The sequence below is a fragment of the Carlito syrichta genome, unplaced genomic scaffold, assembly GCF_000164805.1.
Source record: "Carlito syrichta isolate Samal-C Ts95f unplaced genomic scaffold, Tarsius_syrichta-2.0.1 Scaffold314727, whole genome shotgun sequence".
NCBI lineage: Eukaryota > Metazoa > Chordata > Mammalia > Primates > Tarsiidae > Carlito > Carlito syrichta.
In genome coordinates, this window is record NW_007258823.1 from 80,216 (window position 1) to 97,898 (window position 17,683).

The 17,683-nt window shown below is 44.8% G+C and overlaps 1 protein-coding gene across 1 annotated transcript in view; it reads right to left on the bottom strand.

The window, feature by feature from the left end:
* The window catches only part of LOC103274344 (rho GTPase-activating protein 20-like), a 46,778-nt gene extending 40,917 nt beyond the window's left edge, over positions 1-5,861 (bottom strand). Inside the window, exons 1-4 of the mRNA XM_008071808.2 lie at positions 5,828-5,861; positions 5,209-5,377; positions 4,570-4,758; positions 1,334-1,421 (exon numbers count right to left, since the gene is read on the bottom strand). Of these exons, the coding sequence (XP_008069999.1) occupies positions 1,334-1,348 (15 nt within the window). The 5' untranslated portion in view covers positions 1,349-1,421; positions 4,570-4,758; positions 5,209-5,377; positions 5,828-5,861. The remainder of the gene's footprint in view (positions 1-1,333; positions 1,422-4,569; positions 4,759-5,208; positions 5,378-5,827) is intronic.
* Between the last annotated feature and the right edge of the window lie 11,822 nt (positions 5,862-17,683).

The following is a 17,683-nucleotide window of genomic DNA, read 5'->3' on the forward strand; positions in this document are numbered from 1 at the left end:
ACCCTGGAGCCATGTCAATGTGCAGGGAAGGGGTTGAGTTGTAGAACCAAGGGGGTTGCTATGAAATGGGGTGTGAGGGTCATGTTTCAATGAGTTGATCCCTGATGGCACTGCAGCAGTGCAAACCCAGTGGACAGCAGGATGCTGTGGTGCTCTTTCCTGTTCCGGGCCTGGTCAAAGCGTGGACCCTACCAACATTTCTCCTTCCCGAGGATGGAGTACGAACAGTCTCAGTCACCTTCAAGGTCATCCTCTCACTCAAAGGCCACGTTCCTCCATGTCTTCCTGAGGGGGCAACCATAGCTTAATGACCACTTCTGAGATGCCATTTGGGAAAAAAGCCAAACTTGTGTTTACAAGACTATTATAGATGCATCACTGTCCTGAGTGACATCGGCGAAGCTGCAAAACAGCTGAGGGCTTCCCACCACTCTCCTTTCTCCACTCATGACAGAAGAATTCATCGCGGAGACTCTTGAATGGGGTCATCATGACCTCGTACAGAGGAGACTAAGAAGTAGATTGTAGCCGGGCTCGGTGGTTCAGCCTGTAACCCCGCGCTTTGGGAGGCCGAGGTGAATGGATTGCCTGAGCCCACAGGTTCGAGACCCACCTGGGCAATGTGGCGAGACCTCATCTCTACAATAAACCAAAAAATTAGCTAGGCGTGGTAGTGCGCGCCTGTATTTCCAGCTACTTGGAAGGTTGAGGCAGAAGGATCACCGGAGCCCAGCAGGTCGAGGCTGCGGTGGCTGGGAGCGGCCACTGCACTCCAGTCTGGGTGACAGAGTGAGACTCCAATTCAAAAAAAAAAAAGAATCATCTTGTTTTATATGTAACTTTATCGCAAACTGCCTCACTTTCTTTTTGGAAGTAGTTTATAAGCTATGAGTATTAAGATTTAAAAATTTTTGAAATATTATAATACTGAATTCAAATGCATTTCATCTTTAAAGAAAAAATACACCAACAATCCACAACCATGAAATTCAATTTAAAAGAGACTCTCCCCCCTGCCTCTCCAAAATAAGCGATGGTTTGAAAAGTATTTGTACTGTAGCTGTAAACAGCATCCAGTAGGGAAGAGTGAGACTTTTCACTGGCTTGTGAATCATGCCTGGCCATGAAAAGTCTACAGATCACTAATATTGAATTTGTAAATTATTATTAGCCCCATCTTGATTTGTAAAATAATAATTACAAGACTATTTACATATGTACACATTTTTCATCCAAAAAAAGAATGTTAAAATTTTGTCAATAATGCAGAAATAGATATTCAGTTTAAATGAAAATTATAAAAATAATTATAATGATAAATCACTAGACTTACATTTTTCCATTCCATTCCACAATCTTTGTAAAGTTAAGGTAACTGTCTTCTCCAGTTAGAAACAGTCTCCATCATTAGTCCCATTTTTCTGAAAATAAGTGAATACGATCATTTAAAGTGTGACAGTTAAGTTTATGACAGCTTGGCTAAGCTATAGTGCCCAGTGGTTTGGTCAAACACTAGCCCAGATGTTGCTGTGCAGGTATTTTGTAGATGTCATTAACCTCTACAACCAGCTAACTTTAAAGGATATTACCCTCGTTAAAATGACTGAATGGGCTTTATCCAATCAGTTCCAAGCCTTGAAAGCAAAAGACTGAGGTTTCCTGGAGAAGACGAAATTCTCCTCAAGGTTGCAACAGAAATGCTGCCTGAGTTTCCGGTCCGTGGCCTGTCCTTCAGACTTCAAACTCAAGACCACACATAAACACGTGCCTACCTTTTCAGCCTTCTGGCCAGCCCTGTGTGTTTCAGACTTGCCAGCACCCTCAATTACATAAGTCAACTCCATAATATCAGTCTCTCTCCTCTCTCTCTTTTCGTATGTTTAATAATCCTTGATTCCATTTCTCTGGTGAATCTTCACCGATACAGTTCTATCAAGTATAATACTCACGAAACTATCCTACTTGGGCCTAACTGCTATTTGAGACTGAACCAGGTCTAGGAAACAATGACTATTTTGATAAATGCTATATTAATCATATTATTACTTTATGGTTTTAAAAAGCAGGAGCTCGATTTTAAAATGGGCAAAGAATTTGAAGAGACATTTCTTCAAATAAAATATACAAATGGCCAGAAAACACATGAAAAGGTGTTCGACATCCTTGGTTATTTGGGGAAGGCAAAGCCACAAGAAGATACCACTTCACACCCACTAGCATGATGATTCTAAATAGGAAAATAAAAAGTGTTGGTGAGAATGTAGAGGAATTGGAGCCTTTATACACAGCGAACGAAAATGTCAAATGTTACATTACAGCCCCTGTAGAAAATAGTTTGGCAGTTCCTTAAAAATTCAGACAGAATTCATAGTACTCCAAATCTCCACACCTATGTACATATCCAAGAGAATTCCAGTGCAGGTATATGTTCAATGTTCACACAAAAACCTGCACACAATGTTCCCAGTAATCCTGGTCATAGCAGCTTGGAAGTGGACAAAACCCAAATGCCCAGCAACTAAAAAAAGATAAACAATGGAATATTCATCATAAAAGGTTGACCCATCATGGGGGTACATACCTAAAATATCAGCTGCTCAGGAGGCTGAAGTGGGAGAATTGCTTGAGGCTAGGAGATTGGGGTCAGGGCTCCAAAGACTGGGCAACACAGAACACCCTGTCTTTTTAAAAAATGTTTAAACTAGCGGGGTATGGGGTCACACACCTAGAGTCCCAGTTGTTCTGGAGGTGGAAGGATCACTTGAGCCCAGGAGTTCGAGGCTGCAGTAAGCCACGACATTATCACTGCACTATAAAAAGGAACGAGTGCTAACACACACTACAATATGGAGGAACCCTGGAAACATGAAGCTCAATTTAAAATCCAGATGCAGAAGTCACAATGTGGGATTCTGTTTCTATGAAATCTCCAAAATCGGCCAATCCAGAGAGACAGAAGGAAGATTAATGACCGCTAGGGGCTGTGGGGAGGGGAACAGAAGTGACTGCCATGAAGGTATGCAGTTTCCTTTTGGGATAACGAAAACGTTCTGGAATTAGAATCAATGAGTGCACAACCTTGTGAATATACTAACAATGACTGAACAGTACATTATAAAATGGTAAGTTTTATGGAATTGTATTTCAATAATAACAAATTTAAAAGCCTAAGTTCAGGGCCAGGATACCAATTACACAAGAATAGTTGCCCTAGAAGAAAGTGGTGTGTTATTTTTAGTTGGGGTCTCACTCTGCTGCCCAGGCTGGAGTGCAGTGGCAAAATCATGGCTCAACCTCGCAGGCTCAGGCGATTTTCCTGCCTCAACCTTCCAACGAACAGCTGTAATGACAGGTGCCTGCTACCACATCTGGCTAACTTTTTAAATTTTTTTGTGGAGACAAGGTCTCACTATGTTGCTCAGACTGGCCTCCAACTCCTGGGCTCAAGTGATCCTTCTGCCTTGGCCTACCAAAGACCTGGGATGATAGGTATGAGCTACCATACCCAGAATAATATAGACCTATATTCAAATAAGATTTCCTCGGTTGCATATTCTCTTCAAGTTAATTTCTTACGAGCACATATAGATATGATACATTCCTACAAATTCTTTATTTGGGATGTGGCTGTAACTTCTGAGAAACAGCATAGGTACAAGTTCTTCTATAATAACAAAGTAGAAGGGGTAAACAAGTATTGAGTATTTATAATATTCCCTAGCACTGGCCTAAAATTTTGGCATAAATTGTCTCATGAAATCCTCACAACAACATATGATAATATGACTATGAGTCTAGTGAGGTCAATGAAGTAAAAACAACAAAAAAATGAGTTATACAATTAATTATTTCAGCAATACTTAAGATATTAGGAACAGGAAACACTTGGCTGATGGACTGATGGCACTGGGACCAAAAAGGCCTGGAGAAACCTTTGTACCTCTCAGTAGGAGGTTCTCCTGAAATTACTTATAGAAGGGAGTGCGGGTCATGGCTTAAAAAGAAATCTGTGCTTCCTTTGGACCTGTGAGACGGGACCTTTCTGGGAATACTTATCTGGTCCACTCCCCAAGAGTGAAGCGTTTAGAGTGGTGAGAGCTTACTTTTAGGATTCCTTGCATAGATAATGTTTAAAAACTTGCTTATAATTTTGTTTCAACAACTTCTAAGCTCTGTACACCCTAAAAGGCCTGGGGGCAGAATTACCAGTTTGCTGTAGAAGAACTGGGATGCCATAGTATCACATGATGAGGGTGAGACCGGCAGACCCGGAAAACAGTTACACACTGAAACTTGGGCACACTCGCCACAGACTCAAAGCCCACCCCCAATCGAACATTTTCTTCCTGAGGTGAATTTGGGGTTTTACCAACTTCCCAACTATTCATTTCGCTGAAGTGTTTTTTCCTTCTCAAAAAACACTGCCTTGTTTTCACATACTCTCCAAGACATCTTACCTCGGAGACTGTCTTCTCGAAGAAACCCAAAGTTAAAACGAAGTTTGGCTTGCGGTGCCCCCCCTACTGTCAGCTGAACAAATAGGTTCTGAAAAGAAAAATAAAAACTTACCCCACAGAACAGGCCAAAGTTGGGATGGACCTCAGATCTGAAGAAGTGGACGAGGTACAAGATCTCATCTCTGCAGCCCCAGAGCCACTCAGGCACCGTGTGAGTCACCAAGAGCTTCTGCTCACAGGCTTGTAGCCTGGCCTTGATGACCTCCCTGAGGAACTGGACCCGGGCCCACTCCATGACGGTCTGAGGAGCAGAGGGCAATTAGGACAGCACAGTCAGCATCCCCTCTAAAGCACCCCGCCCACTCTCTCCTGACACCCCTCAGCAAAACGAACTGCACCAGGATGAAATCAAGGACTGGGATTAAATCACTGAATGGTCAAGAAGGAGCTCATCTCTGACTATGTGGGGAAGAACAAGACCCTTCAGTGACTGTCCTTTCTCAGCAGTTCATTGTGTATGTGTAACCCCGGCAGACCTGCTCGCAGGCTCTGAGTTATTCAGACACTGCAGAAAGGGGAAAGCTCCTGTAAATGGCATCTTTGGCCCTGACCCCCACCTTCCTCCTGAGTGGCCTGAGGCTGGCATGCCTTAGAACCCTGGGCCACTAGGCAGCAGGCAGGGCCAGATCTGTGGTCTAATGCTCTAGAGATCCTGGCCACCATCAGGGCCCAGCTGCTATGATGTGATCACCTGAGAGCTAGCGCAGGAGCCGTAGAAGGAGCTGGCAGAGGAGAATGAAGCTTCCTGAGTCTCAGTCTAGCTTCGACGTGGGTGATGTGGCATCGTGAGGAGGACCTGCCATTAAGCCGGAGCCCAAGGAGTCATGGGAGGCTGTGATCAGGACCTGGCGTGTTGGTTTCTATTTGCAAAGGAGGTGGGGGTGTCCATTTATATATTTCGAGAATATAAAATCCAAGATAGAAATCTACACTAAGAAGAGGTATGTAAATTCCAGTGCTAAAAATTCTGAACTAAAACAAGAAGCAAGTAAATGTTTTTAAAAAATGATTAGCTACCTAAACATTCTTGGGGCAGTTTATTTGCACAAGTGCTAATCCTGAACACCCAGGAAGAAACTGTGAAAACACACCCTAGAATTTGTATCTTGTCACCATTTTAAACGACCTTGTTTGACAGACCTTAGAAAACAGTCCAAGATGAACTTTAAAGAAAAGAAGGGGGGGAAAGGTATTTTTCTTCATATATATGTATATTCTAAACATAACTTAATAGCTCCTAAATATAAAACCATAATAGTACTAACCTGGCTTCCTAGAGACACAGTAATGACACTCAAATACCCACTCACCAATGCTGGGATATTCAATGTTCTGGTCAAGTCCACTTCCGGGTCCCCAACAGACGGGTTCCGCTCAAATACATAAGCCTTGTTGCTAACAGCAGGGACTGTTGTCCCATTATCTCCACACTGAACATTTGCTTTGTTTCTTAGTTCCCTATAAAGAAGAAAGCGTTTTCATTTGATAATAGGCATACACTAATAAGCAAGACTTTTCCTTTCTTTCAGCATCTAAGTCGCATTCCCAATGTAACATTACATAGAGAGAGGCTACAGATACGAAACCCCTAAAAACCAGAGATTTAAGCTATAATATGGGCAGGGAATGAGGCCTGGGACAGTGTCGTCTCAAAAAACTGTTGCTTTCATTCTTTTCCCCCATAACTGGGGAAGTACAACGGTCAAAGGTCACCTTGACCAGGAAATCAAAGTCAATAGACTTTTTCCTGGGTTATGGTTTGGTCCTGACATAGTTGCAAAATTTTCAATTCAGTTTGAGTTTCCATTTTTAAAAACTGATGCCTAAGACTGAGTAAATTAGAGGAGTTTGCTCCCATTTCTGACATACAGTTGAGTCTGTGGTGTGAGTGTTCAGATGAGGTATTTAGGAGGCTCTCTGAAAGTGCCCGGTGCTGGGACTGGGCCCAGGGTGAGTGTGTGTGAGGACTCACCATGTAAGGGGCACCAAAACGGACAATACATCATGATAAACATTTTGATGCATCGTTTCCTCAGATTAAAATTAGTATCAAACATTCATGATGAACAAAATATGAAAATTTAAAATAAAAGCAGTATCTGATCTTCTCTTGTATCATCAAACACCTTACACTAGTTATGACCCCACCTGGGGCATAGTAAATCCCAGTGTCTATTCCTTCTCTCCCTCTGCTCACCCAGCCTTCCAATACCAACTAGGTTATTCTGTCTAACATGGCAGCCGCTAGTCACATGTGACCTTGGAGCACTTGAACTATGGCGGACCGAAAATGTAAGTAAGTATAAAATACACCACAGGATCTAAAAATAGTTCCAAATAAACAAAGAATGTAAGATATCTTTTTACCTTTTTATACTGATTCCATGTTGAAATGATGCTACTTTAGATATAACGAGTAAAATAAATTATTAAAATCAATTTCTTTTTTCTGGGGGGGGTGGAGTCTCACTCCTTCACCCAGGCTAGAGTGCAGTGGCACACACGTTCATGGCCATCCCAGTGTCGACCTGCTGGGCTCTAGCGATCCTTTCACATCAGCCTTTCTAGTAGCTAGAACTACAGATGCGTGCTATCGTGTCTGGCTAAATTTTTGTTATATTGCAGAGACAAGGTCTCGCCAAGTTGCTTGGGCTGGTCTCGAACCTGCGGGTTCAGGCAATCCACTTGCCTTGGCCTCCTAAAGTGCTGGGATTACAGGCTGAGCCACTGAGCCTGGCCTGCTTCTTTTTTTTTAATGTGACTACTAGAAAATCTTAAATTATATACATGGTTCATGTAGTGTTTCTACTGGATGGAGCTAACCTAAGCACTTATACATCAGATGAAGGTTAGAAAGGGCACCCTCCACCTCCTCTGAGGCCTTTGCCAACCACAGCAGCACGTGGGGATTTTGCTCACCCTGCTGTGGAGTTTGCTGTCTGTATGTGTCTTTGGCATTCAGGTATAAACCACTGAGTGCCGGCATCTAGATTGTGAAGCAATTTTCATGAAGTCCCAGGTAGACTGCAAGTGAGTTAAAAGGCAGAAACTCGCACGGAACGATGCTCCTCAGCTGATGGTGGGGTTACATCCCCTTAAGCCCACTGTAAGTTGCAAATATCATAATAATTCAATTTAGTATCATTTCAATGTACAGTGGATTTATCTGGATGAAACTCTATGGTCAGCCCAGGAGCATGCTGAATGCCTGTCACTTTTGTACCATCTTAAAGTCGAAAAATCCTAAGTTGACCCATCTTAAGTCATGGAACGTCTGTATATTATACTTCTTTATACCTCTTAAATTATCTCTAAATTTTAAAATAAAACTAGAAAATAAGATAAATGCATCACATAGATGCATAACATAGATGAGTCTTGTATCTTCTTCAGTAAAACAAACAAACGATTTTTTCTTGCTGTCATCCCACAACAATCAACACAGAAGACTTCTGTGACTTCTGGCTACCAAGGAGTGTGCAGGACTTCTCCCCACCAAAAACTAATCAGTTCTACAGTAGACGCCAGCTGGGTGTTCTCCAGGTCAATTCGGTTCTGACACTGTCTACCTGGAGATAGTGTCAGACCCCACAGGTTAAGGGCTGGGTCCCACAAGGCTGCCCTTACTTCCTAAGCCAAATGAAAGCCCCAGGTCCTTGTACCTGTGTAAACAGCTACAAATAGGGATTTCCATGCCCCTCTCCTTGGGTTCAATTAATTGGTTGGAGGTGTTCACAGAACACAGGGAAACACTTGTGTTTTATTATAAAGGATATTGCAAAGTATGCAGGAGAAGACATACACAGGGCAAAGCATGGGGGAGGGGCTTGGAGCTCCAAGCCGGCCCGAGGTGCACCACCCAGGTGTGGGTTTTGATGGATGTTTCATTACGTAGGCATGCATGAACACATCACCAGCCACTGGCGACCAACTCGACCCTCGGCCCCTCTTCCCTCCAGGATGCTGGAGGTGGAGCTGAAAGTCCCAACCCACTCATCCTGCCTTGGTCTTTCAGGTGACTGGCTGCATCCCGAAGCTACCTAGGGGCTGGCTGCCAGTCACAGTCAACTCACTAACATACCAAAAGAAAAAGACATACCACTTGGCAGATTCCAAGGACTTTAGGAGTTGCATGCCAGGAAGTGGGAGGAAGACCAAGTATATATTTCACAACATCACACTCCGTGGCACTAAGCACCAAGTTCTGTGCAAGAATCATAACCATCTGATGCCAGCATAGCTCTGTAAAGGTCGTAACCCACATGGTTTCATTTTATGTTATTTAATCCTTGCAACAAGCCCGTGGTGCAGAGAGAACAAGTAGGATTCTCCACCTTACAGATGGGGGACACAGGCACAGAGGCTATAGGAGACCGGGAATTTGATCCCAAGCCTTCTCAGCAGCACACAGTGTGCCCTCCTTGGGATCAGACAGCTGCTCACATCAGGTGTCTCATGTCTGTAAGATGAGGCCAACAAGTGCCTCTAACAAAGCCAAATCTGAATACCTATGATGGAGAAAAAAAGAACATGAAAAATCTGATGGAGAGCTTCATGTTAAAAAACCTACAGTTAGGAGGTGTTTGCAGTGGACTTTGGTTGTCAGGCAACCAGGCCCCTTTCTTCTGGAAACGTCCCTGATTTCCCTTCCTCTCTTGTGCTGTGCGGCTGTGCAAAACCCTCAGTCAAGGGGCTGTGGGACCCCAGTGCCACCTCTTCCTTCCCCGTGGCCTCTGAATCCTGAGCGTAGTGCCTCAGGAAGGAGACATGGTCAAAGGCAGGATTCCCCCTGGCGGCACACACATGAAGTGACCAACAATATACTCTCAAAACGTGCAGCGTAACAGCTGCATGGCATCCTGCTTCTGTCTCTCTAGCTGCTTTCTTTGACTCTGTTAACCTATGCTATAGCCCTCAATTAGATTCGCTTTTTTGCTTAAATTGGCCAGAGGTAGTTTCTCCTGCTTGCAACCAAAGATCCCTCACTTGGAAATCATTACCCGGGCCTTTTTTATATGAGACAACTGGAGATTTAAGACCAACTGGGGAGTGTCAAACCAGGTTTAAAATCCTGGTGGCCTGACCTCTCGTCCAAGGCTTTCCTTGACTCCCCACAGAAGCTAATTCACAGTGATTTGTTAGACTATGGAAGAGGAGAGGAAATTTCGCAGGCAGACCCCCACTTCAGCCAAGGGTGGTTTCTGAAGTGGGCGCCGTTGTCCCCATTCACTTCTCTAGTGGTGTTTCTAATCCCAGCTCAGCACCCCAAACTGGCCTAGCTCACCAAGAAGGAACTAGAACAAGTGACCCCGGGATGAATACCAATTTGTACTCAAAGAACCTGGAGCCAGAGAGCCAAGAGCTGAGATTCTCAGGTCCAGAAGCCCAGGGGCCGACTCTGCCAAGTTTTCCGACTGGTGTTGGAAATTAGTGACCTCACTGAGACTTTTTTGTTTTCTGCCCTTGAACCGAGAGGTCTGAAAAATCCCAACCCTAGTGCCTGCTTCACTTAGGTGTGTATATTTACTAGCTCAGAAGGTGACTTTTAAAATGTTTTCTTTATCGCTGACACTGTAAGAGCCTGATGTTTTCAAAGGAAATCGAGCACAAGTCTCCAATCACTGTAACCCTTGTAACCTCACTTGGTTTCTCAACAGGTTTCAAGCTGTCAAAGCCAAGGTTTCCCAAACCGCAAAAAATGCAATTCCCTCAGCAGGCTGCCACATCAGGTCACATACAGCTAACCCCATGACTTCCCTCGGTCATGTGGGGGCCGATGCCTAGACTTTAAGAAGGGGCTCTAACTGAAGGAAGACAGTCCCTGAGGGCTCTAAGAAGCAACCATCCACTCACAGAGGCTGAGAAAACCAAAGTGAGGGAGGTGAAGAACCTTTCTCTCTAAACATAGGATAGTCAGGGAAACCGGGATGTTTTCCTCCCAAGCACCTGCCACTCTGGCAACCCAAAGGCGACCACAGCACATGGAGAAGGGGCTTTAGTGATGACACCAACAAGTCTGGTTACCTAAGTACCTTCCACAGCTGATCAACAATAATCACCTAGAAGCATCTGGTTCTCTGGAGAAGAGCAGATTGAAAGCAGGAAATGATTGATCACCGCCCTACATTAAGGAAGACCAAAGACATACAAGCAAGAGTTTAAGAACAAAAGAATAACAAAAAAATCTTGGGCCGAGGCAATTAATCAAGGAACCACACTTGAAAGTGCCTGGTATGGTTCCTGGTATTTGGTAGATGCAAATAAGTCACAGGCTATTAACATGTGTACACCGTATGATGGTCCTAGTCATTAAGAAAAGGCTGAATTATGCCCCATGAACTGTTTAATCAGGTAGGAAAATGCATGATTGATTTTAGAAATAACCTTAGAATCAATAGACTGTGATAAAGAATGAAATAATTTTAATTAGCTGGAAGATTAACATCTCTGCATCTGCTTCCTAAAAGGCACTGGATAAGTTGAATACATACAATACTATCATAGTTTAAAAAAAACACCTTTCAGTCATCTTGGTTCCTTCATTCATCTAGTCCTCTGCTGAGAATTACCCTAGGAAGTGACTGTGCACACTGGATAGAAATTAAACTGAGCTCCGGCTGGCAGGTTTTACATTCAACCTTGGCTTCATCATTACTAAGGAGAAGTTACTCTCTGCTTCTGGGCCTGAGTTTCCTGGTCTGCAAAATGGACATCATAATAAGCCTACCTGGTAGGGCTGTTGTGAGAATTTAACCCAGTTAGAAGAGTACCTGGTGCACACCAAGGACTTGGGCGGCATTAGCTACTAATATCATGCACAAGGGCTTGTGCCAATCCTGAGTCCTGCCCTCAGAACATCCACAGCAGAGCATGGGAGACCACCCCTCAAGGCTCTCTCCTACTTGGCAAGTGCTCTGGTGACTGACAGGTGGAGGAGGAGGGAGGGTTGCCAATGGAATGGGAGTCCTGAGGAAAATGCCACCTGCAGGAGACACATTTGGCTTGTTCTGAAAGGCATAGGTTTCCTGGGGGGGGGGACTTTCCAGCAGACACAGAAGGAGGGTCAGGGCAGGTGACACAGCATGAAAGCCCTTCCCCCAGTGGGGAGGGGATACGAACTGGAGGTGGCCAGGGGACCATCAGGGACTCTAAAAGAGCAACAGCAACCCGGGTGAGGCAGCGCTGAACAAACATGACAGGCTGAAGTTCCGAGCATGTGGGATGACCAGGGAGAAGGGGACTGAGAGGGAGACTGGCCAAGGTTAAGCAGCTGTAGGAGGGACTGCTGATCTCCAGCCCACAGTAGGATTCCAGGAGAGTGTAAGAGCAGGGGTGGGGCCAGACTTGCCTGTCCCCAGGCTGGCACCCTGACCCCAAGCCCATGACCCCAGGCCCATGACCCCAGACGACTCACCTAGGGCACCACATGAATTTGAAACTCACAGGCACCTAGTCACTACCTTTTGTCCATGATAAGAAGGGGCAGATAATCTTTTTCTGTTTTTCTCACTTTTGAGCTGCTCAAAGATTTTTTTTTTAAACTAATTTATCAAAGACATTTCTATTTTAAAAAAACAAATACATTTTAAACTACCAACTTAAAGACAATACCAGAGGAAAGTGAATTGGGTTTAGCAAAAAGGAAAAGGCATTCTATTATAATAATGGAAAGAATGATCATGGTGTTTCTGATTTTTTTAAATAATCTTGGATAGTTTAAAAAATTTGGGGCCAGGCTCAGTGGCTCAGCCTGTAATCCCGTGCTTTGGGAGGCCAAGGTGAGTGGATTGCCTGAGCCCGCGGGTTCGAGACCCGCCTGGGCAACTTGGTGAAACCTCATCTCTACAATAAATCAAAAATTAGCCGGGCGTGGTAGCGCGTGCCTGTAGTTCCAGCTACTTGGAAGGCTGAGGCGGAAGGATCGCCGGGCCCAGAAGGTTAAGGCTGCCATGGCCGGGAGGGACACTGTACTCCAGTCTGAGCAACAGTGTGAGACTCCAACTCAAAAAAAAAAAAATTTGATTCAAAAATGATTAAAGAACTAAAAGGCTAACAAGACAGATTAGATGATTTAATCAAAGTTCCTAACCAAAGAGTGAAATTCAATGAAATAATCTTAGCCAAAGAACAGTCATTTTAACAATGCTTAACTTAGTCATTTTTTTCTAGCAGTTCGCTTTAATTTACCCTCTAGTCATTAGCCAATGACAGAACCATTTTCCCAGAGATAGCTATGGATAATTTACAACCCCTTTCCCCAAGCCTGCTTTGAATTGCTTATTTTTCTACTCTAAGTTTTCCTTTTAACCATAAAGAAGCAGGCGGACCTAGTTGCCTAAGCAGCCCTAGGTGACCTAAGTGATACAGAGGGGCCCCCATCACCATGACAACATTCATGTGACTGGCCCACCCATCTGCCTGCAGTCCACAGTGCCTGTGCTTGCCTGTCCCTCTGTGATGGCCTAAAACAAGCCACCACCCAATCACCTCAGCGACCTCCCCCCGCACCAAAGGGAAAGTTTAAAAGGCTTCAGCCTCAAGCAGCTAAGGCCATGCTTTTGCCTCCCTAAGCTTTGGTGCCTCGCCTACCTTGGGGAGGTAAATCTCCTCTCTCATGCTAATCTTTCTAAATAACTGTATTTCTAATCTAATTTCTGTGCAATACTTTGCATCTTACCCACAGCACTGGCTTAGCACACAATCCTCCCAGACCTAATATTTTTGGAAACCTAATACTACCTCAGCTAAATTGTAAAGAAGACTGTCAGATCCTGAAGAAATTAAAGAGGAAAGAAATAAAACTACAAGAAAATAGACTTCAATATTAAACCATTGAAGGGAGTAGGACTTTTTAAGCTCAGAAATGATAGAAAAATTTATAAAAGACTAGACTTGACTACGTATAAATGTTGATTTTATTTAGTTATTATTTTAGTAGAAACGATGTCTCACTGTGTTGTCCAGGTTGGTCTTGAACTCCTGGGATCAAGTGATCATCCTGCCAAGTGTTGGGATTACAGGCATGGACCAATGCACCCACCCTTGACTACGTATAAACGTACAATTAATCAGGCAAACAATGGAAAAACAGTTGCCCCAAATGTGACAAATGGTTAACATCATTATTATATAAAAAGTTCACAGAGTGGCATGAACACTTCAGAACCCAGATAGGCAAAAGGGCCAAGGACAAGACGCCAAGCGTGGAAACAACTGGTCAACAAACATGAAGAGAACAGTCAGTCCTGTGGGAACCCCAAGATGGGATGCAACTGGTCCACGCATCCAGGAGGGGACTGGGTAGGAAAAGGGCAGTAGTACGTTCACTCGATTAAAAAGCATCATCATTAAAATCCACTTGTACAAAGACCAACCTATCACATGGGAAAATTCCAAGACATAACATTAAGTGAATAAATAGCACATATATCGTGCATATGTGTATTAGGGATTTATGGATCCTGGGTTAAGAAGCCCTGTAAGATGTTCCTGGACCTCCCCCTCTGGACTAAGTTGCCTAAGGTCCCGGTAAAACAGGAACAAGGAGGGGGATGGTGACACAGGCAGACATGGTCTTCCTTTGAGGATTTATTCCCATGACCACATCTACAAGAGCACACCTGAGCCGACATACACAATGACCAGAAGATGTCTTGGTGGGAGAATAGTGAGTTTTCTGAAGGTTATGATTAGAACCCATGTCTTTCTTAGGAGACAAGGGTAAGGACCGCCAGGGCAGGTCAGGAAACCCAGAAGAAACATTCTGTTAGATTTTTCTTTAGTTCTCAAGTGAAGTTCATTCCTTCAAGGAGGCAGAGTCTGCCTCTCGCTTTAAGGAATTTAGTTTAAAACAACAACAAACAAATAACAGGACACTTAGATCCTATTCCTGACTCAACTTCTTGTTGTCTCCAGAAGGAGAGCCTCAGATACAGATTTGCTCTATCCAGTACACTATGTTTCATCAGGCATGACACACATACAAAAATGCTTTTTAAAATGAAAACCTGGCTGGGCACCATGGCTTTCATCTGTAATCCCAGCACTTTGGGAAGCTAAGACAGGAGGATTGTTTGAGACCAGGAGTTCAAGACCAGCCTAGGCAACAAAGTGACACCCCATTTCTACAAAAAATAGAAAAACATGCTGGGCTTGGTGGCATGCACCTGTAGTCCTAGCTACTTGGGAATCTGAAACAAGAGGATCCTTGAGCCCAGGAATTTGAGGCTGTGGTGAACCATGATCATGCCCACTATCCTGCAGACTGGGTGACAAAATGAGACTCTGATTTTTTTTTTTTAAAAAGAGGGAACCAGTGTTTTCTTAAAGTTCCTTCATATAACAACAGGATTCACCTTTACAGTCCTGCATATAGATTTCTACAGACTAACACAATTAATCGACTAAGACTAACAGTAAGAGAAAACACTTAAGTGTCAGAAATTATGTGCTGGAGTCTAGTCGAAGCACTTTATAAATACTGACTCAATGGCTCATTGAATCCTCACAACACTCTCATGGAGGAGGGTTCTATTTTTATCTCCATTTTATAGATAAGGAAACCCAGCCACAGAGAACTACTAAGTTGCAGAGGCAGATTCGAAATGGGTCATCTGACACCACAGCCAAATGATGGACACCTGAGGCATGGATCAGGATCTTTATCTCTGAATTCCCACCACTGAGAATAGGACTGATTCATAACAAATGAAGCAGCCAGCAATTATTTATTGAGCCATCGATTACAACAGAATTGTGAGGCATTTTTACCATTCAGCAGTTCTGAAGAAGACCTTGCTGTCTTCTTCCTCTATTAATCTTTTTCTAACATGGTAAGAAGAGGCTTTATTGGAAAGATTATTGTGGGGGGAGGGAGGGAGAACCTACTGTAATGGGGGGGTGGAAAATATTGCAACAGGAAAATGCTCTGGCCCAAGCATCTCCCTCTACTAATCTTCTAAAAAATGATTAAAACAATCCCAACTCCCCAGTGTGTGGAGTCAGTGGTCACCGCCAAAGCCTCTAACAACCCCTGCCACCTGATTACTGCTCGTGCCCGTGAAGGTGGGGACAAGGAGAAGATAAACAGAAAAGCCTACCTCAGACCAACAGTGAATTCTGGAAACAGGTGTAAAGCCAAGTGCGTGGGGAAGAGAAGTGGGAGGAGGCCCTAGAAGCCACAAAGAAAATCAAGAGGTGACCTTAAAAGGGCCAAGGGTGGGCGATGGATGGCTCGATGACCACATTCTGCCAACTCGGGAGGGAGTCCCTGGATTTCTCAACACAACCCTGAGGCTCAGCCAGTCCACAAAGCCATGCTTCGTTGAGGCATCATACATGCATGCAAAACACCAGCAGTGTTTCAGACGGAATGGGCCAGAAACCTGCACCCCTCCACGCACAGCCCTGGAGCAGTGCTGGCAGCTGGAGTGGCAACATGTTTCCAGCAGGGCAGCGAGGCGGTCAAGACTCACCTGTAGGTACGCGGCCCCACTTCTTCCGCCTGAGGAGTCTCCCCTCTGAGGAGCTCCTCTGGGCTGCTGACACTGAGGAAAGAGAACTGGGTGTGCACGGGCAGAGGGGGCTTCTCCCAGGACTTGAAGACTGTGGTGCCATTTCTCAACACAATATTCTAGGGAAGAAAACCAAAAGGAGATTCACCAAAATGCAAGACAGCCATTGTCAACACAAGAGGCAGCGGGAAAGACACCCCCAGCTCTCACCCCCAGCTCCCTTATTTTCATCATTTCCAGGCACTCCACTGCAGTCTCCTGAGAAGAGGGCCAAAGCCCTGTTAAGTCATAGAAGGCCTCCAATAAATATGTGAAAAGGAAGACTGCCAGAGACATAGCTCAATGGAGAAAGCATGGTGTTACCACAGCCCAGGCTGTAAGTTGAGTTCCTGAAGCCCTACTGGGCTAGTTTGAAGATCCCATTGATGGTACATTTTCTGTACAACTTAGGCTCTTCTGAAAAGCACCAATTTGTCCAGGGGAAGGAAGAGCAAGGAGACAGGCCCAAGAAGGCCAGTTTCTGTCCTTCTGCTTGAAGTAGAACCACGCCCATCCCCACGACCTCCATCCCCCAGGCTTCTGAAACATTTTCTTATTCAGTCCTCAAAACGCTAACATGCAGATGCCTGTCCCTGTTTCAAAGACAAGGAAGTCGAGCCTCACTGAGGTTAAGTGACTGTGGCAGACTTGAGTTTTCTGTCCACAATCCTTCCTTCACTTTCTCCCTTTTGTTGTTTCACAGGCTGAATTATGGACCCCCATGGCAAATTCATCTGTTGATTTTGAACCCCCGGTACCTCAGAATGTGTATTTGGAGAAGGGTCTTAAAAAACGTTAAATGAGGCCAGGGAGGTGGGCCCTAATCCAACATGACTGGTGTCCTGAAGAGGAAGACACTGGGACACAGACATGCACAGGGGGAAGGCGATGTGGAGACACAGGGAGAAGACAGTCATCCACACGCCACGGAGGGGGTCTCGGAAGAAAGTGCAGCCAGTGCCTTGATCTCACACCCCAGCATCCAGAGCCACGAGTCAAACTTCTGCTGCTGAAGCCACCCAGTCCATGGGATTACCTCTGGCAGCCCTAGCAAACTCGGGTACCATGGCTCCCTCACGGTGGGAGTATTCTTTCCCAACCCTTGACTTCAGGCTTGGCCAGCTGACTAGATTTGCCCAATAGAATATGGGTGGACCAGCAAGGCATCTAGCTGGAGAGAAGGCCTGCAGGCACATGGCAGTTTCCATCGCCATCTTGGAGTAGAGCAGAGCAGGTCGCAGGCAGCTGTAGGTCCTTCAGCCTAGGTCCTAAATAGGATGTGTAGACCAGACCTGAAGCCGACCAGAAGCCTGGAGTCCAGCCTTGTCCAGCTGAGCCAGCCAAGCTTGCACTGCAGGCAGCCTGCACACGCATGAGTGTTATAAGCCAAGGAGACTGGGGGGTTGTTTGTTACTCAGCATTGCAGAAGAGACCTGTGCAATACGGTACCCAGGACTGATGGGCAGAAACCCAGTACCTGGTAGTCCCAATGGTCCTCAGGCTGTTCATGGAGAAAAACCTTGTACTTTTACAGCAAAAACCACTGATGTGCCCAAGAAAGATGAAAGCACAGGCTGAAAAAAGCAAACCAAAATGTGGGCAGGAGTTAACCTG